The 20,348-nt window shown below is 45.9% G+C and overlaps 1 protein-coding gene across 2 annotated transcripts in view; it reads left to right on the top strand.

The window, feature by feature from the left end:
• Positions 1-20,348, top strand: part of GAK (cyclin G associated kinase) — a 182,330-nt gene that overhangs the window by 90,901 nt on the left and 71,081 nt on the right. For both annotated transcript variants that reach the window (XM_073547940.1, XM_073547947.1), the window contains 3 exons: positions 7,782-7,915; positions 11,597-11,791; positions 12,675-12,792. In XM_073547940.1, coding sequence (XP_073404041.1) covers positions 7,782-7,915; positions 11,597-11,791; positions 12,675-12,792 — 447 coding nt within the window. The remainder of the gene's footprint in view (positions 1-7,781; positions 7,916-11,596; positions 11,792-12,674; positions 12,793-20,348) is intronic.

The raw sequence follows: 20,348 nt of genomic DNA, 5'->3' as shown, positions 1-20,348 counted from the left end.
TGGATACCCCGGGGTGTCGGGAGACGGTAGACAGTCTCATTGAAGCTGTCAATCAAACATTGGGTATTGAGGAGGACGTCTCCCTAACCGCAGGTCATAAGGTATCCTTTAAGAAGGCCAGGCGACCGCATAGAGTGTTTAGCACTCATCCAGAGTTCGAGGACATAGTGCAGCGGCACAGGGAACGCCCAGACAATCGTTTTTCGGGACAAAAAAACGCTAGAAACGAGATATCCGTTTGCACCAGAGCTCTGTAAGAGATAGGCGGAATCTCCGGTTGTGGATACCCCAGTGTCACGCCTGGCCTCAAGAACTTTGTTGTCGGTGCCTAGTGTTTCTTCCATTAAAGACCCCACGGATCAGCTCATAGAGAGTTTAGCCCGCTCCGGTGTATGAGGCATGAGGATCAGCACTCTCTCTCCTTAATTTGCGGCAACATGGGTAGCCAAAGCCATGATGTCATGGTCAGATTCTTTAAATAAGGTCCTACAGGATAGAGACCTGCCGACGGAAGTGTCTGAGATAGCAGGTCAGATCGCGATGGCTGGTGACTATTTAATCAATGCGTCCTTGGATATGGCTAGTTGCGCAGCACTAGCGGGGGCGAATGCAATCGCCATTAGGAGAGCCCTGTGGTTAAGGCTATGGCGGGCTGATTCGATTTCCAAGAAATCCTTGACTTCTCTGCCTTATCAGGGTAGCCGCCTATTTGGGGAAAAATTAGACAAACTTATCTCAGATGCTACGGGGGGAAAAAGCAGCTTTCTCCCACAGCAGAAAATTAAACTGCCATTTCGTCAGCCTCAGGCTCACTTTCGAGCATTTTGCAGCAACGGGTGGATGGCAGCGGCCAGTTCTTCCACCCCAGCTCGCTACAACCAAAACAAGGAGCGTCAGGTCACGTATAGAGCCAACCCGCTGGGCAGGATGCGAGGCCGCCCACCCAGGTCAAGGGGGGCCAAATGATTCGGGGAATCCGGTACCCAAAGACGGCAGAGTAGGCGGATGGCTACTCAGGTTCTGCCACGTCTGGGTCGCGGTGGCACGTAACGCATGAGTGGTGGAATTAGTGTCGTCCGGGTACAAAATAGAATTTGTCAGAGATCCTCCAAGACTATTTTTTTCTTTCCCGGCTTCCCAAAGCAGAATCCCGGGCAGAGGCATTGCTAGGGGCCATCAAGGTACTGCAGCGCAATGGGGTCATTCTCCCTGTACCAGAGTGCGAAAGAACTCAAGGTTTTTATTCCAACCTGTTCGCGATCCCCAAGAAGGACGGGACAGTAAGGCCGGTTCTGGACCTAAAGCTCCTGAACAGGTTCATCAGAATCAGGCACTTTCGAATGGAATCTCTCCGTTCAGTCATATCGACCATGGAGCAGGGAAAATATTTGGCTTCGATCGATGTCCAGGATGCTTACTTGCATGTCCCTATTTTTCCCCCGCATCAAAGATTCCTACGTTTTGCAATCGATGGTCGGTATTTCCAATTTGTGGCTCTGCCTTTCAGGTTGGCCACCACCCCCAGAGTGTTCACGAAGGTAATGGCGGTCGTCATGGCCATTCTACATTCTCGGGGCATAGTGGTTTTACCGTACTTAGACGACCTCTTGGTGAAGGGTCCGTCCTTTTGGGCATGCGAGGAAAGTGTCAGCATCACGCTGGATATCCTATCTCGCCTAGGATGGTTGGTCAACGGGAAAAAGTCGTCCCTTGTCCCAGCTCAGAGGATTTCATTCCTAGGGATGATTTTCGACACCTCCCGAGGGTTGGTAATTCTTTCTCAGGAAAAAGCTCGAGTGCTCCGGCAGGGAGTTCGGAATCTTCAACAACCAGGCCCTCACACCATTCAGTTCGGGATGAGGGTTCTAGGGAGGATAGTGGCGGCAATGGAAGCGATTCCGTTTGCCCAATTTCATCTTCGTCCCCTGCAGCACACTCTCTTGACATCTTGGGACAAGAGTCCATTCACGCTCGATCATCAGTGCAGGTTGTCCTCTCGAGTCAGACGGTCACTTCAGTGGTGGACGCGCGACTCCTCTCTTCTTCAGGGGAAGCCCTTTCCCCCAGATCACTGGTTGGTGATCACAACCGATGCAAGTCTTCTCGGTTGGGGAGCAGTTTTCCGCCATCACACGGCTCAGGGGCAATGGTCGTATCAGGAGGCACGCCTCCCGATCAACTTGTGGAGATTCAAGCGGTGCGGTTGGCACTGCAACATTTCCAGCACTTTCTAGCAGGACGTCCGGTCCGGATTCAATCGGACAACGCCACGGCGGTGGCGTGCGTGAATCACCAGGGAGGCACGTGCAGCAGGGCAACCATGCGCGAGAAAGAGCATGTACTACGCTGGGCCGAGGGGAACCACTCGGTTATCTCAGCAGTGCACATACCAGGCGTGGAAAATTGGGCAGCAGATTTCCTAAGCTGGCAGGGTGTCGCGGCCGGGGAATGGTCCCTGCACCCTGAGGTCTTCCAGCAGACTTGCCAACAGTGGGGGACTCCATACGTGGATCTGATGGCCTCCAGGGAAAACGCCAAAGTGGCCGTGTTTGTCGCTCGGTCTCAAGACCCGCGAGCAATCGCAGTGGGTGCGTTGGTCCTACCATGGAACCAGTTTCGGCTCCCATACCTGTTTCCCCAGCTGCCACTACTTCCGAGGGTCATCAGAAAAATCAAGACAGAGGGGGTTCCGGCAATTCTGCTGGCCCCAGACTGGCCCCGTCAAGCATGGTACGCGGATCTAGTGCAGCTCCTCGCAGACGTTCCTTGGCGTCTGCCGGAACGACCAAACTTACTGTTTCAGGGGTCGATCTGCCACCCAAACTCAGGGACCCTGTGTTTGACGGCATTGCCGTTGAATCTTGGATTCTGACCCAGGCGGGGTTTGGGCGTGAGGTGGTTGCTACAATGGTTAGTGCCCGGAAGCCTACCTCGGCGGAAATTTACCATAACACTTGGAAGGTTTTCTTTTGTTGGTGTCGAGAGCATGGGGTTGCGCCACTGTCCTCCTCGGTTCCCAACATCCTGGCTTTTCTTCAGTCAGGCCTAGACGCAGGATTGGCCCCGAGTTCCCTTAGGAGACAGATATCGGCCTTGTCTGTCTTCTTCCAGCGAAGGATCGCTACTAATATGTAGGTCAAGACGTTCGTTCAGGGGGTCCCTCATTTGGTGCCCCCCTTTAGAGCGCCCATAGACGCCTGGGACCTTAACCTGGTCCTGAGTGTCCTGCAGGAAGCTCCTTTTGAACAGTTACAAGAAATTTCATTATCATATCTTTCCAGGAAGGTCGTATTCTTGGTAGCCATAACTTCCATTAGGCGGGTCTTGGAGTTGGCAGCCCTATCTTGTAGAGCACCGTTTCTGACTTTTTACAAGGATAAGGTAGTCCTTAGACCAGCTCCTCCCTTTCTGCCGAAGGTCGTGTCCTCTTTCCACATTAATGAAGACATTGTTCTGCCTTAATTTTGTCCAGCGCTAGAACATAGGGTGGAAAGGGCGCTCCACACGTTGGACCTAGTGAGAGCGCTCAGGAGGTACGTGTCGAGGACGGCACCTTTTCGCCAGACAGACTCACAGTTTGTGATCCCCCAAGGGCGCAGGAAGGGGCTCGCAGCCTCAAGGTCGACCATAGCCAGATGGATTCATCTAACTATTGAAGAGGCTTACCGTATTAGAGGCACTCCGATTCCAACAGGGATAGGGGCGCACTCTACTCAGGCAGTGGGCGCCTCTTGGGCGCTTTGGTACCAGGCTTCGGCAGAGCAGGTATGCAAGGCGGCAACCTGGTCCAGCCAGCATACTTTTTCTAAGCATTACAATGTGCATACTCAGGCTTTGTCAGATGCGAGCCTGGGTAGAAAAATTCTCCAAGCAGCAGTGGCGCACCTTTAGACAGGAGGGCATGTGGCTTGGATCGGTGAGTTGACTTCCCACCCAGGGACTGCTCTAGGACGTCCCACAGTACCTGTGTCCCCCAATGAGATGAAGGAGAAACATGGATTTTTGTGAGTACTCACCGTAAAATCCTTTTCTCCGAGACGCTCATTGTGGGACACAGCACCCACCCTGATGGCCAGTTGGCTCTTGTTTATTTAATTAGTATAATTCCTTTTTAAAAGTAGGGTGGTCCTTTTTCAGACATATGGTATTCTGCGTTAAGGCTAATTTGTTGTGTGTTCTCCTACTGCTGTTGCACTAAACTGGTTTCCGCCCACAATCGGGGCGAGGGTGTATGCGGCGGAGGAGGAGCGAACTTGTTTTTTGTATACTTAGTGTCAGCCTCCAGACCGCAGTAGCATACACCACAGTACCTGTGTCCCCCAATGAGCGTCTGGGTGAAAAGGATTTTACGGTGAGTACTCACAAAAATCCATGTTTCTGTACTTCTTCAGATTATTCAGCTTTTTACGGTGGGAGAAATAAGTATTTGATCCCTTGCTGATTTTGTAAGTTGAACAGTCTATAATTTTAAGGGTAGGTTAATTTTAACATTGAGAGATAGAATATCAAAAATAAAATCCAGAAAATCACATTCTATACGTTATATAAATGTATTTGCATTTTGCAGTGAGAAATAAGTATTTGATCCGCTACCAACCATTAAGAGTTCTGGCCCCTACAGACCAGTTAGATGCTCCTAATCAACTCGTTACCTGCATTAAAGACAGCTGTCTTACATAGTCACCTTTATTAAAAGACTGCTGTCCACAGACTCAATCAGTCAAACTCTAACCTCTACAACATGGGCAAGACCAAAGAGCTTCCTAAGGGTGTCAGGTAGGTTAATTTTAACATTAAGAGAATATCAAAATACAATCTAGAAAATCACATTATATAAATTTATTTGCATTTTGCAGTGAGAAATAAGTATTTAATTCCTCTGGCAAACAAGACTTAATGATTGTTGGCAAAACCCTTGTTGGCAAGCACAGCAGTCAAACACTTTTTGTAGTTGATGATGAAGTTTGCTGCTCACATGTCAGGAGATCATCTCTAAATCATTAAGATTTTGAGGCTGTCGCTTGGCAACTCGGAGCTTCAACTCCCTCCATAAGTTTTCTATGGGATTAAGGTCTGAAGACTGGTTAGGCCACTCCATGACCTTAATGTGCGTCTTTTTGAGCCCCTCCTTTGTTGCCTTGGCTGTATGTTTTGGGTCATTGTCTTGCTGGAAGACCCAGCCATGACCCATTTTTAATGTACTGTTGTAGGGAAGGAGGTTCTCACTCAGGATTTTATGGTACATGGCTCCATCCATTCTCCCATTGATGCGGTGAATTAGTCCTGTGACCTTAGCAGAGAAACACCCCCAAAACATAATGTTTCCACCTACATGCTTGACAGTGGGGACAGTGTTCTTTGGGTTATAGGCAGCATTTCTCTTCCCCCAAACATGGCGAGTTGAGTTAATGCCAAACAGCTCAATTTTTGTCTCGTCTAACCACAGCACCTTCTCCCAATCACTCACAGAATCATCCAGGTGTTCATTGGCAAACTTCAGACGGGCCTGCACATGTGCCGCCTTTAGCAGGGAGACCTTATGGGCAGTGCAGGATTTTAAACCTTTACGGCGTAATGTGTTACCAATGGTTTTCTTGGTGACTGTAGTCCCAGCTGCCTTGATATCATTAACAAGTCCCCACTGTGTAGTTTTAGGCTGATCTCTCACCTTCCTCATGATCAAGGATACCCCACGAGTTAAGATTTTGCATGTTGCCCCAGATCGATGTCCACGGAGTGAGTCATTTTGTATTTCTTCGATTTTCTTACTATTGTACCAACAATAGTCTCCTTCTCACCCAGCGTCTTACTTATGATTTTGTAGGCCAGTCCAGCTTTGTGCAGGTTTATGATCTTGTCCCTGACATCCTTAGAAAGCTCTTTGGTCTTGCCTATGTTGTAGAGGTTAGAGTCTGACTGATTAATTGAGCCTGTGGACAGGTGTGTTTTATAAAGATGACTATGTAAGACAGCTGTCTCTAATGCGGGTAACGAGTTGATTAGGAGCGTCTAACTGGTCTGTATGACACAGAACTCTTAGGCTACTTCCACACATCGGGTGTGTGGGGTGCGGCGAAAAGCCGGGCCGCCAGATCCGGCCTGCAGCCGTGACACCGGATGTGTATGCGGCGAGACATACGGCTCGGACGTTATTTAAAGGAGCCGCAGGAGGAGGTGGACAGAGGCAGCCGCTGAAAGGGAGGGGAGGGGGGGGAGAGGAGACAGAGGGGAGGGGAGGGGAGAGGAGAGGGGGGTGGAGAGAGAGACATGGGGGGTTAACACTTGGTGTCCAGGCGAGAGAATCTCTCTCTCTTGCCGGGCACTTGTGGGGTTAACCCCACAGAGAGATCTCTCTCTCTCTCACCCAGACACTGTGAGTGTTAACCCCACAAGTGCCCGGAGAGAGAGATCTCTCACAAGTGTCCGGGTGACAGATCTCTCTCTCTCGCCGGGCACTTGTGGGGTTAACATTCACAGAGTCCGGGCATGCGCTGTGGAAAAAGCCGGTCCGGCGCTGACAAAAAATGTTGCAGAGAACGTTTTTTGCAGATGCCGGACGGCTAAGTTTTGCCGTGTCCGGCAGCAACCGGACACGACGCATAACCATCCGGCACGATGCGGCGACCATGAAAGCTTATGGGACAAAACCGGATCCGGTGCTGGATCCGGTTATGAAAAATTTCGCCGCATCGTGCCGGATTACAAAAACCAGATGTGTGAAAGAGGCCTTAATGGTTGGTAGGGGATCTTATTTCTCACTGCAAAATGCAAATAAATTTATATAATTTATACAATGTGATTTTCTGGATTTTATTTTTGATATTCTATCTCTCAATGTTAAAATTAACCTACCCTTAAAATTATAGACTGTTCATGTCTTTGTCAGTGGGCAAACTTACAAAATCAGCAAGGGATCAATACTTATTTCCCCCAATGTACGTGTATTTGCCTTTCAGTGTTGGGAATAACCCTTTATTGCCTGTGCTTAAATGCACCATCAATTCATTTTCTATGGGACTGCCGAGCTATTCAACTTTGTTTCACTCCCGTAGAAATTTGTGACCGCTGTTTTTTTTTTTTGTTTTTGTTTTTTTTTCTCCTTATGTGGTATTTTAGAGCCCTGTTATATGTTTTGGTGGGGTCCCTGCAGAATGGATCAGAAAGTTATCACCATGTGGAGAAGTGATGGCATTCAATAATGAGGTTAAGGACTCCCTGGCAAGAACAGTATATGGGCCAATAGTTATGCATGGATGACTTAGAACAATATACTTTTAGTAAAATCTAAGGCTACTTTCACACTTGCGTTTTTTTGCGCTGCGTGCGCAGTGCAAACGCGCATAAAAAACGCATGATGCGTTTTTTGCGCGTTTTTTTTTTAAAAAAAAAGCGTTTTTTCTTGCGCTGACGTGCGCATGACCATGCGCACGTCAGCGCACCCATAGACTTTAATGTTTTTTGGGGTGAATTTTGCGCACATTTCGTGCACATGCGTTTCTTTGAGACCGGTCGGATGCACAAAAAATGCAACAGGATGCATTTTGTGCGGCCCAGCGCACACTGCAAAAAAACGCATGCGCGTACAAACGCATGACTATGCGCACCCATGTTAAGTATAGGGAAAAAATGCATGCGCAAAAAAACGCAAGTGTGAAACCAGCCTTAGATTCATATTTTCCCTTTATATGTTTTTATTTGGTGTGTGTTCATTTAGGACCTCTCAAAAAGACACTCTAGTCATAAATTAGTGCCATATATTGTACTAAATATTTTTTTCTTAGGATGGAAGAGCCGCATCCGCTGTAGTGGTTTGTTCTTTTTTGTGCTTCTGTCGCCTTTTTACCACTGCTGAAGCTGCTGTATATATGTTTAGCATGAAGAGATGTCCGCCTGGTATCTGGCCTTCTCATAAAAGGTAACATTTCACTTGGTGCTTCCGATTCTCTCAGTGTTGATGTTGACAGGCTCTTTAATGCTTGCATATTCTATGAGATCTGACCCTTGCGCTGCTCTTATCATGGTATGCACACATAATATGTAGCACAGAGGACATACTTGTAAAATGCACCTCAATTGAAACATTATTTTTGTTAATATATTGACTGGTTCCATTGTAAACATGTAAAGGGAACCGTCAATTCATTCATGCTGTCCAAACCAAGAACAGCATGAAATCAGAATCTGGCTACACAATGCAGCAGGTACAATTTTTTTTTTTTTTTTTTTTTTTATCTGAAAATTTACAGAAAATGTATTTTAAAAACACAACATTGCCCCAATTGATTGCCAGGTCTCCTCTCATTTGTGTACTATGTGAGAGACCTGTCAGTTGTGCGTAGTGGTGCGGAGAGGAACCGGATTGGTCTCTTCTCTCCCTATGATCCCCGGCTTATGCCTCTTTCACACTTCAGTTTTTTGCATCAGTTATAATCCGCCAAAAAGGCGGACAAGCGGATCCGTTCTCAACTGATGTGAACGGATGGCACAGGATCCGTTTTCAGACGGATCCTGAAAATGAAGAAATTTAAAGGAATCGCTGGCCGGGAAGGAGAGAGAGAGAGAGAGAGAGAGAGAGAGAGAGAGAGAGAGAGAGAGAGAGAGAGAGACAGATTTTTTTTTTTTTTTTTTTGTCCGGCACCCAGAAAGAAATTCGGGTTAAATCAGTGTTTGCAGGATCCGCCACAGAAAAAAACGTTACAAGCTCCGTTTTGAAATTTTTGAGGATGGTGACGGACAGCAACTTTTGGCGGATCCTCAAAAAAAACGGATGCAACGGACAGCAATCCGCCATTAATGCAAGTCAATGGGAAAAAAACGGATCCTCAAAAAAAATTTGAGGATCCGTTTTTTTTCAAAACCTGGCGGATTGTGACTGATTGTAAAAAACGGAAGTGTGAAAGAGGCCTTAGTCTTCAAACTGTTTTCTCTCAAAGGATCCAGTCATGCAGCCAGGCTCTAACCCCTTCCCAACCTTGGACGTATGGGATATTTACTGGAGTTTTTGCACGCGATTGCTGCCAGGTGTTCAGCAAACATCACAGCTGACAACCGACTCTCACTGCCAGGAGCAGTGCCCGCACTGCCTCTGGCAGTTTAGCCCCTAAATTCTGCTATTGAATATCGATCGCAGCATTTAAAGGCAGCTAGAGGGAGGAGGGTATCGGCGCCCCCTCAACGTCATCGTGAGGGCCAGATCATTGCCATGGTGGCCCGAGGTCGTCATCCAGGTCACCAGGCTGCGGCAAGCCCCTTAGACCATGCACAGAGCATGATCTAAGAGGCTTGTGTCAGTGCAGCACCGACAGTTACATAGAATTGCAATGTAATAAGAGTGCTGAAAGTGAAAGTTCCATAGAGCGACTAAGTAAAAAAGTAAAGCAAAAAATATCAAAATATTTTAAAAGCTATCAAAAAGTAATTAAAAAAATTAATTTTTTTTTTTTTTCATACCCCTTGAGTGAACACAGTAAAAAAAAAAAAAAAAGGGGGAGGGGCAAAAAAAATATGCATTTTTATCATACTACTTAACAAAAAGTGGAATAAAACGCAATCAAAAAGACAAATGTAAATAAAAATGCTTAATAAACAGAGCTGTATTTATTATGCTTTGCTTATATAGCGCTTTCTTATTCCACAGCGCTTTACATACATTATAATCACTGTGCCCTATGGGACAATCTAAATTCTCTATCAAGGTGTCTGGAGTGTGGGAGGAAACCCAAGTACCTGGAGGAAACCCATGCAGACACAGGGAGAACATACAAAGTTGTTGTCCTTGTTGGGATTTAAACCCAGGACCCAAGCGCTACAAGCCTGCACTGCTAACCACTCAGCCACCATGCTGCCCAATGGCGACTTATCAGCGGAAAAATAAGTTATAGCTCTCAGAATAAAGAGATTCAAAAATAATTTGTTTTTATTGCGTAAAAGTGCCAAAACTTTGAAAAAAAAATACATTATGATCACTGCACCCTTAGTTTAATTCATTGAGAGGTGTAGTTTGTAAAATGGGATCGCTTATGGGGGTTCTGCTGATCTGGCACCTCAGGGGCTCTCCCTGTGGGTCATGGCACACGCAAACAATAACCTTAAAATCTGCACTATAATGTGGCGCTCAATCCCTTCTGAGCTTCGCACTGTGCTTGAAAAGTAGTTTTTGATTACATGTAAAATATTGGCGCACTCGAGAAATTGCACAATAAACCAAGGTCCATTTTTTTCTATTAGCTTTTATAAAAAAAACAACAGCATTTTAGTAGGAAAAATGTAATTATTCATTCTTCACTGCCCAATGGTATAAGAACTGTGAGGTACATGTTGTCAACATGCTCACTAAACCCCTAGATGTATTCATTCAGGTGTAGTTTGTAAAATTACGTCAGTAATAGGAGTTTCTGCTGTTCTGGTACCTCAGGGGCTCTGCCCATGTGGCACCCTCAAACCATTCCAGCAAAAGCTGAATTCCAATATAGCTCTTCTTCCCTTCCGAGCGCTGCCATGTGCACAAACAGTCGTTTTCCCCCTGGTGTGGGGTATTGGTGTACTGAGGATAAATTGCACAACAAATTGTGGGTTCCATTTTCTCATGTTACCCTTGTGAAAAAAAAAAAAAGTTAAGGAATATTTTTTGTGGGAAAAACTTTTTATTTTTTTTTTTATTTTCACGGCTGTTATAAACTTTTCTGAAGCACTGGTGGTGGTGGTGGGTGGGGTTGAAGGTGTTCGCCACACATTTAGAGAAGTTCCTTGAGGGGTGCAGTTTCCAAAATGGGATCACATGTGGGTAGAGGGTGTTCCACTGCTTAGGCACATCAGGGGCTCTCTAAACGTGACATTGCATTCGCTAATAATTCCAGCAAATTTTGCCCTCCGAGTCAAATGCATCCTCGAACCGCTTTTTCCCTTTCCGAGCCTTATCGTGCGCCCAAACCTTAGTTTTCCTTCACATATGGTGTATCGGTGCACTCAGAGAAAATTGCACAAATTGTATGGTACATTTTCTCTTGTGGGTAAAAAGCAAAATTTGGGGCTAAAAAATTTTTATGGGAAAAATTATCATTTTTCATGTTCTTGTCTCAATGTTATAAACTTCTGTGAAGCACCTTGGAAGTTCCAGGTGCTCACCACACATCTAGATAAACTGGAAAGTTGTTTATTAGGACTGATCAAATGACTTTGGATGAGCACTTAACCAAATAGCTATAGTGCTTACCGAATAGCTGCCTCAGGAACCTGGATAGCTGGAGCGCTCCCGATAATCAGCTGTTCGGCGCCGTAGCTGCGTGTGTCGCGGCTCTGTGACCGTAACAACACACAGGCTATCCATGCATGTGTTGTGACAGTGAAACAGCCGCGAAACATGTAGCTGTGGCACCGGACAGCTGATTATCGGGAGCGCTCCAGCTATCCGGGTTACCGAGGCATCTATTCGGTAAGTGCTATAGCTATTCGGATAAGTGCTTATCCGAAGGTATTTGATCAATCCTAGTGTTTGACCCTAGAAGAGCCCTTGCCGAACATGCCTTTTTTAAACCTTGAATGTATACAATCAATTTCCTAGTAACATGCTAGAAACATCTGTTATTTCTTCTCCCAGATACATAGAGTACATGTGTGATATGATGGCAGAGGAGCCCATAATTCCACATAGCAAGCCAATTCTAATCAAGGCCATAGCTATGACTCCAGTGCCGCTGTTCAGCAAACTGCGCAATGGCTGTCGGCCTTTCTGTGAAGTGTACGTTGGTGACGAAAGAGTGGCTACTACATCTCAAGAATATGATAAAATGAGGTATGTGTGTTATGGATCTATATAGAAAGGATGCAGAGTGCAGTAAGAACATTACCAGGGCCTCCCTTTATGGCAGCCTTATTTCTTGGACTTCCCATTTCATTCATTTAGGGTTTGTCTACTGTTTCATTTATTGTTCCACTAGAACAGGCTGTAACTGAATGGAGCAACTGAAGTCCATAGCCGCACTACATATCCATTCATTCAGAAGTAAACAAAGCGGTATTTTGGACCCTACAGGTCAACACATTTCCAGAAACACTGCATATCTATTCTTTTCAAGGAAGAAGCATTAAAAAATCTCAAATATGCACTATTCATTTATTTATTTTTGTTCTCTTCTAGGAAAGGTGTGACTTACTAATTATAGCTATTTAGGAACTTATAATAATTACATTTCCTTTTGTTTCTATAAGAAATCTTTTAAGTATCTGTCAGGCCCGATGCCGATCCTTTACTCTTTCATACGCGTGTAGGTATACATGTGTGATCAATGGGGGAGGGGAGTAATCGCCTATCAGACAAAACCCTTTTTTCGTTGACATCTGCTGGTGTCGCCCCCATTCGGTTGGTGTTAAGGTTCCGTGAATTCTGCCAACCTTCCATGCTGCCAGTGTATGTATGTATGTGTGTGAACAATACAGACAGGAGACGGGAAGCTCTGAGATTTTTCTTCTTCCAATATAACAGACCCTGAATGAGAAACCTTTATTCTGGAAAAGTGTTGAAAATGCATAATACATGCGATACTGTGGTAACAGGGCAATTCTTCATTCTGACAATTCACTTCCAATGTAGGCAATTGCTGGTATTTGCCACATATCTTATTGGCTTACTTTTTGTGGCTACTAAGCTTTTTCTCCACTTTATTTCCAATATACAGAGATTTCAGAACTGAGGATGGCAAAGCCGAAATTCCTTTAGATGTGACCGTGCAAGGTGATGTCTTAATTGTCATCTACCATGCTAGATCTACGCTAGGGGGAAGATTACAAGCAAAGGTAATGATTACTTACATTATTAGCTACCATGCACATATTTTTTTTTTCTATATGTGCAGGCATTCTTTGTGCCAGGGGCCCCATCATTCCTCAATTGTTTTATCTTATGTACAACGATTTAGTAACAAAATTCATAGCAAGCCATAATAAACACGATGTGCACTCGCTAATCTAAGAGAGCTCGATTCGTGGGAAACCGCTCACAGCCCTAGGCACTGATGAATAACCTATGTCCTAACGAAATCTACAACACTCCCTGGTTTGGAGATCAAGGGTTCAAGTAGGGTTCCAATCCATATACAAGCAAGTAAGGAACGCTGCACTCAAATTGCAGTGAATGCAACAAATTCTTTTTAGCGGAAGTCCAATTAGTTAGCATTTTGTTCCTAGTATTTGGACCTTCAGAACTAGGATGGTTTCCCAAAGTCTGTCACAAGGTGGCAGCCTGATTGCTGTACAGTATCCTCTTTAAGAGAATCTGTCACCCCTGGGACGTATGTGACCTATTAATATGCACATAGAGGTAATAGAAATGTTACACTAGTCATACCTGTATGTCTCATATAGCAGTCTTGTTGTGGAGAAATGTGATATTCTGTCTTTATGCTAATGTTTTCTTCCAGGCTCCGGGGCTTGCGGTGCATGGAAGAAATCCCTGCCGCCTCTCCTTATTACAATACTGCCCCCTTCCTGGGCACATCAGTTATGGCCCCGGAATCCTGCACTCCCTGCACAATACATACCTCATCCTCCCTACTGTGGGCACTGTATTCAGGGATCTTCTGCGCAGGCGAGTCCCTGTGATGTTCGGTGTGCATGCTCTCCCTTCTTCCTCCCTGCATAGTCATCTCTAGGAATCAGGTGTACTTGGTGATGACTATGCAGAGAGGTAGTGGGGAGAGCACCTTATCGGCGCGCACACCGGAGGACACTGGAGCCAAAGTTGCCTGCGCAGGAGATCCCTGAATGCTGTGTCCACAGAAGGGAGGATGAGGTATATATTTTTGAAGGAGTGCAGGGCGCTGGCTCGGGATTCCTGGTCCGTAACTGTTACTGATAGGAGGGAAGTAGTATTACAATGAGGAGAGGAGACAGATTTCTTCCAGGCACCGTACACCCTGGAGCCTGGAAGAAATCATTAACATAAAGAAAGAATATAACATTTCTCAGCAACAAGACCATTAATCTGAGCAATACACTTAGGACTAGTGTAACATTTCTATTACCTGTATGCCCATGGTAATAGGTCGTACACGTCCCAGGGGTGACAGATTCCTTTTAAAATCTGCCAAATGGCAGCGCTGTAAGGAGTACTACAGGCGTCGCTGTGGCATGGCACTATGAAGTCCAAATACCAGGACTAAAACATTAAAGGGAATCTGTCACCATGTTTTTCAGCTATAAGCTGCGGCCACTGCCTTTTGGAGCTTATTTACAGCATTCTATAATGCTGTAGATAAGCCCCCGATCTAACCTGAAAGATGATAAAAACAAGTTTTATTATACTCACCCGGGGGCAGTCCGGTCTGATGGGCATCGCAGGTCCGGGTCCAGCACCTCCCATCTTCATGCGATGTCGTCATCTTCCTTGCTTCGTGTTGTGGCATCTGCGCAGGTGTGCTGATCTGCCCTGTTGAGGGCAGAGCCAAGTACTGCAGTGCGCAGACGCTGGGCCTCTCTGACCTTTCTCGGCGCCTGCGCACTGCAGGGGTGACGCCAGACTAATCTACTCTCAGGCTATGGCCCCTCTAAGTTTCTACTTATTGATTCTATTTCTTCCCACCCTCCCAAACTACCACTACCGTCACTACTAGCCTCTTTATTAGCAAACTGGATTAAATTTCCTGAGATCAAAAATGTCGTCATTAACCTCTGGTCCATTGAGTGGTCAATCAAAGTGCCAGGGTATACTTACATCCACTGCTCACTGCGTATGTGGGGTATTGTTGCACTTAGAAGAAAGTGGGTAATAAACTGAGGTGTACACTTTCATGTTTCCTCTTGCAAAAGTTAGAAATTTGTGGCTAAGGCAACATTTCCGTGAAAAAAATGAACATTTTCAATATGATAACCTAATGTTATTGAATCTGTGTAGATCCTGTTGGTGCAAAATGCTCACTAATACCCCTGGATAAAACCCTTGAGTGGTGTAGTTTCCAAGGGGGTCACTTGTTGGAGCTTTCTTCTGTTTAGGCACCTTAGGGGTCCTACAAATGTGACATGGTGCTATTTCTGTTAAATTTGTGTTCCAAAATTCAAATTGTACTCCTTACCCTCTAAGCCCTCCTGTTTGTCCAAGTAACCCACATGTGGTTAGTTATCTCTATCAGCACGCTTAAGGGGCCTTTACACATAGCGATATCGCTAAAGCGTCATTGATTTTGTGACGCAGCAGCGATATCGCTAGCGATATCACTATGTGTGATACTTACCTCCAACCGGCTCCCCCGCTGTCTGTCGCTGATCGCGCAGCTCCATTTCTCGTCGGGCGCTTCCTGCTGGGCTTCCTGCTGGCACCAACGAGCGACGCGTGGACACGGGCGGGAGGACGTCAGGATCGCCGCGTCTGAAAGGTAAGTAACGACCGCTGCTGCGTCGCTACATCGCTGTGAGATCTGCCTGTGTGGCAGCTCACTAGCGACCACTTAGCGATGCACCAACGATCCTGACCGGGTCGTATCGTTGTCGGGATCGCTGGTGCATCGCTAAATGTAAAGGGGCCTTTAGAAGAAACATGGTCCATTTTCTCATACTATTCCTTGTAAAAGTGAAAAAATGGGACTAAATTTTAAATTTAATGTTTTAGAGGAAAAATTACATTTTTTTTTTTTTTTTTCATTTCATTCTTGTGTAGTAACTGAAGAGTTAAAAAAAAAAAGTTCCTGACAACAGTTTGGAAGTATTTAAAAGGTTTGGTTTTTAAGATAGTATCACTTTTGGAGAGTTTCCAGTATATGGGCCCCTCAAAGTCTATTTAAATTTAAATGAGTCCCTAAAGAAAGAAATAGGTTTTGCATGGCGAATAAGCCTCCTTACATTGGCATGTCACTATCCACAAGGAGAAACATTTCCTTTTGGACCTCAGTACAGAGCCTCTCACCCAGCCAAATCAGTTCTCATACTTCGCATTGATTTGGGGGCGACACCCTGAAACATTGTGCTTTTATCCCAAATCATATTGCAAGACTCGTTAAAGGGTCTATACTGACTTGTAGGATTGCTGCTTCCAATAGGTGGCACTATAGAGTTCAAGTCCTCTTCCCCTCTGAGGAGGCAATTTGCACATTGAAAAAAGAAATTGTTGCTCCACTTTTAACCCTTCTAATATTCCAACTAAATAAAATGTTTGAAAAATGATGTAGATGTAAACTAGACATCTGGGAAATGTTGATTATTATGTACAATATGACTAGCTGCGGTAAGGATATAAGAATTAAAAGTTTGAAAATTGCAACTTTTTCACATTTTTCTCCAAATTCCGAGATTTTCACAAATTCCAAATATGTCGACCTAAATTTACCACTAACATAAAGTACAATGTGTAACAAAAAAATTCTCTGAATGACCTGAGATACATTGAAGCATTTCAGAGTTTTCCCGTTGATCAGATTTCACAAATTTGTCCTTATAGGTAAGGTCAAAATTGGCTCAGTAACTAAGGGCTTAAATGAAATGGGTGTTAACAATGTGAATCATCTAATGACTGACAGTCTGCTCTCCTGATCTCACTGCAGAGCTGAGAGTGATTATAACTACCAAAGTACATCTGAACTTTTCTCATTAAAAAATACAATCTACAGCTGCATTTGTCTTCTCATAGTGCATGAGCATCCTTCTCTCAGGCAGCCAGTGTGTGGGTGGGAGAGCAGTACAGCAGAGCTGACAGCACTGAGTGGTAATTTGCTGCTGCAAAAGTGTTTGTAATGAAACAATTTTTCGCTCTGCTGTACTGTCAGTTGTACTTACTCACATGTCCGCAGTGCTATAAGGATAGCAACGATCAGTCATTACAGGTCTCACACTGTTAACACCTTCTTTCATTTAAAATAAGCTTTGGATGCTGATTCTCAGGGAGATCAGTGTACAGCTTATAGACCTAAACGTATAATTTACTTAAGCAAAACATGGATTTCCTTAGAGTAAGTTGTTGAATTGCACATCTCAAAGTAGCATTCTATTCAACTTTTTAAGTCCTGGATGCCAATATAGATGGCTTAGGAGGGTTGATAGTCCTTTCTTCTAGCGTAGCAAAAAGTGCTGCTGTTATTATATTCAGAAACCACAGACAGCATGAATTGGCTTGGCTCTGTTACTGTAGCCAGGTACAGTAGGTACGGAAAGTATTCAGACCTGTTTAAATGTTTCACTGTTTGTTTGATTGCATCCATTTTGTAAATTCAAGAAAGTTCATTTTTTCTTATTAATGTACACTCTGCACCTCATCTTGACTGGAAAAAAACAGAAATGTAGACAGTTTTGCAAATTTTTAAAAAAAGAAAAACTGAAATATCACATGGTCATAAGTATTCAGACCTTTTGCCCAGTATTAAGTAGAAGCACCCTTTTGAGCTAGTACAGCCATGAGTCTTCTTGGAAATGATGCCACAAGTTTTTCATACCTGGATATGGGGATCCTCTGCCATTCTTCCTTGCAGATCCTCTCTAGTTCCATCAGGTTGGATGGTGAACGTTGGTGAAAAGCCATTTTCCGGTCTCTCCAGAGATCATCAATTGAGTTTAGGTCAGGGCTCTGGCTGGGTCAGTCAGAAATGGTCACAGAGTTGTTCTGAAGCCACTCCTTTGTTATTTTAGCTGTGTGCTCAGGGTCATTGTCTTGTTGAAAGATGTACCTTCGGCCAATTGTGAGGTCCAGAGCACTCTGGAAGAGGTTTTCATCCAGGATAGCTCTGTACTTAGCCGCATTCATGTTTCCTTCATTTTCAAACACCCCCATAGCATGATGCTGCCACCACCATGTTTCACTGTTGGGATTGTATTGGGCAGATAATGAGCAGTACCTGATTTTCTCCACATATCCCGCTTAAAATTATCACCAAAATGTCCTGTCTTCGTATCGTCAGACCAGAGAATCTTATTTCTCATAGTCCTGGGAGTCCTTCATGTTTTTTTAGCAAACTCTGTGCGAGATTTCATATGTCTTGCACTGAGGAGAGGCTTCTGTCGGTCTCAAACTTCATCCATTTAAGGATTATGGAGGCCACTGTGCTCTTAGAAACCTTGAGTACAGCAGTTATTCTTTTGTAACCTTGGCTAGATGTGTGCCTTGCCACAATTCTGTCTCAGAGCTCCTTGGCCAGTTCCTTTTGACCTCATGATTCTCATTTGGTCTGACATGCACTGTGAGCTGTGAGGTCTTATATAGACAGGTGTGTGCCTTTACAAGTCAAGTCCTATCAGTTTAACTAAAACACAGCTGGACTCCAATGAAAAAGTAGAACCATCTCAAGGAGTATCACAAGATAATGGACAGCATGTGACTTAGGGTATCGTTACACTAAGCGGCGCACCAGCGATCCCAACAATGATACGACCTGTAAGGATCGCTGGTGCGTTGCCAAATGGTCGCTAGTGAGCTGTGAAACAGACAGATCTACTCACCGATGCAGCAGCGATCCGTATAACAACCTCGGCGGTCGTTGGTATCTTGTCACACAGCGGCTATTCAGACGACTCCCGCCTGCGTCCATGAGTTCTGCGTCGCCAACGAGGTCGCTCGTTGGCGTCAAACACTGCGATGCATGCTGGCCAGCCGGACACCAACGATGAAAAAGTTGCTCAAGACTTTCGAGCACGATCAGTGAGATCGCAGCGGGGGCCCGGTCGCCGCTGCTTGTCACGTGTAGCGAGATCGCTAGCGCGTCTCAAAATCTCGCTGTGTGAGATGGGGCCTTTAAATATGAGTGTCTGAGCAAAGGGTCTGAATGCTTGTGCCCATGTGATGTTTGTTTTTCTTGTTTTAATAAATTTGCAAACATTTCTACATTTCTGTTTTTTTTCAGTAAAGATGGGGTGCAGAGTTTACAGTAATGAGAAAAAAAATTAACTTTCTCGTTCGCCTTATTGGGGGACACAGAGACCATGGGTGTATGCTGCTGCCACTAGGAGGCTGACACTATGCACAAAAAAAGGTTAGCTCCTCCTCCGCAGTGTACACCCCACCGACCGGCAGGAAGTTCCTCAGTTTAGCTTAGTGTCAGTAGGAGGTGGACACGGGTCTTTCATTAGACCCATATCTACCTCGATGTGCGTCGTTCCTTTTCAGATTCCAGGAGGGATACAGTGTGAAGAGTCACGACTGTACTCCCACAAAGAGGCTATGAGTACGGCGTGTACTGCCACCCCGTACCTCTTAGTTCTCCGGGCGGACCACAGGCTGAGCACAGGTGTCGTGCCAGCGAAAACAGATGGTCCTTGCCCCCCGCCTCCCACCCACTCGCCCACCAGAGCCTGTCGGTTGGACGAGGCGCGAATACGTAGAAGATGAGCAGACAGCGTGGGATACAGAAGGTACCTTTATTGGAGCACCGGAACATAAAGCCAGCCATCCGACGGTCGCTGCATCCCTTTTTGGCCCCGGCGGCGGTGCGGGCCTTCTTCACCCCACCGCCGGTATTCTTGTGAGGGTTGCGTCTGGGAGCAGGGCTATGGCGGCGTCTCCTTTAGGGGCGGATGCGGCTGCTCCGCAGTTCTTCCGCGCCGCCCCGTGCTGACAGGCGGCCGCCGTTTCAAATTTAGTCCCCGGCTTCAGTTTGGGCCTTCGCGCCCGTCGCGGCCACGCCCCCCGTTCATTATTATAGGCCGGCTGCGTTCCCGCCCGTTCCTAAGCCCTCCCACCGCCTCTCTAGTCTTGTGGCTGGGAAGGCGCATTTCTTCTTACACAGAGACCGCGCTTTTTGATTTCTCACATCAGGCTGCCGCCATCTTTGCAGCCTGACAGCCGGAAACTACAGCAGATGCAATCTTTCGGGGACACCGGACCGTGAGTAGTTCTGCAACTGCAGACTGACACCCTACCCTGCCTTGCTGTCCCCCAACCCTCCAGCACTTCCGCAGGTTTTTTTCGCATGCTCCTCTTGCAATCGCAAATTCCCCTCTGCCGGGACTGCAGCAATCCCGTTCAGCAGGATGCTGTCCAGGAGCCATCTACTGCGCCACGTGAAATCGAACCCCCCATAACTGGCTGGGCCTCGTCCCTTTCACAATCTGTGGCAGACCTCACCAAGGGTGTCTCAGTCCCTAGTTGGCCGTTCTTGATAAGTTGCCCCTGGACACTTCTGCAGAGTCCAGCAGGTCGCAAGACGTTCCATCTGAGCTAGCTAGCAGATGCCGCGAAAGGCCCAGGCAGGATCCACGGCTGGAATCCTCTCTTGGTCTCTCATCGGCACCTAGTCCTTCCCAGCAGTCGCCCTCCCGTGCCTCCTCATCCGAGTCAGCCGAGTCAGGTGAAGCTTTCTTGGATATGTCCTCTGAAGGGATTTTAGAGCTGGATTCTGACCAGGACGCGGACATGAAGGTTACGGTACAGAACCTCATTG

Source organism: Dendrobates tinctorius, unplaced genomic scaffold, assembly GCF_039654945.1.
Source record: "Dendrobates tinctorius isolate UK_male_01 unplaced genomic scaffold, ASM3965494v1 ptg000011l, whole genome shotgun sequence".
Taxonomy (NCBI): domain Eukaryota; kingdom Metazoa; phylum Chordata; class Amphibia; order Anura; family Dendrobatidae; genus Dendrobates; species Dendrobates tinctorius.
Note: the sequence above shows the minus strand (reverse complement) of the source record. Positions and strands in the feature narration are given on the sequence as shown.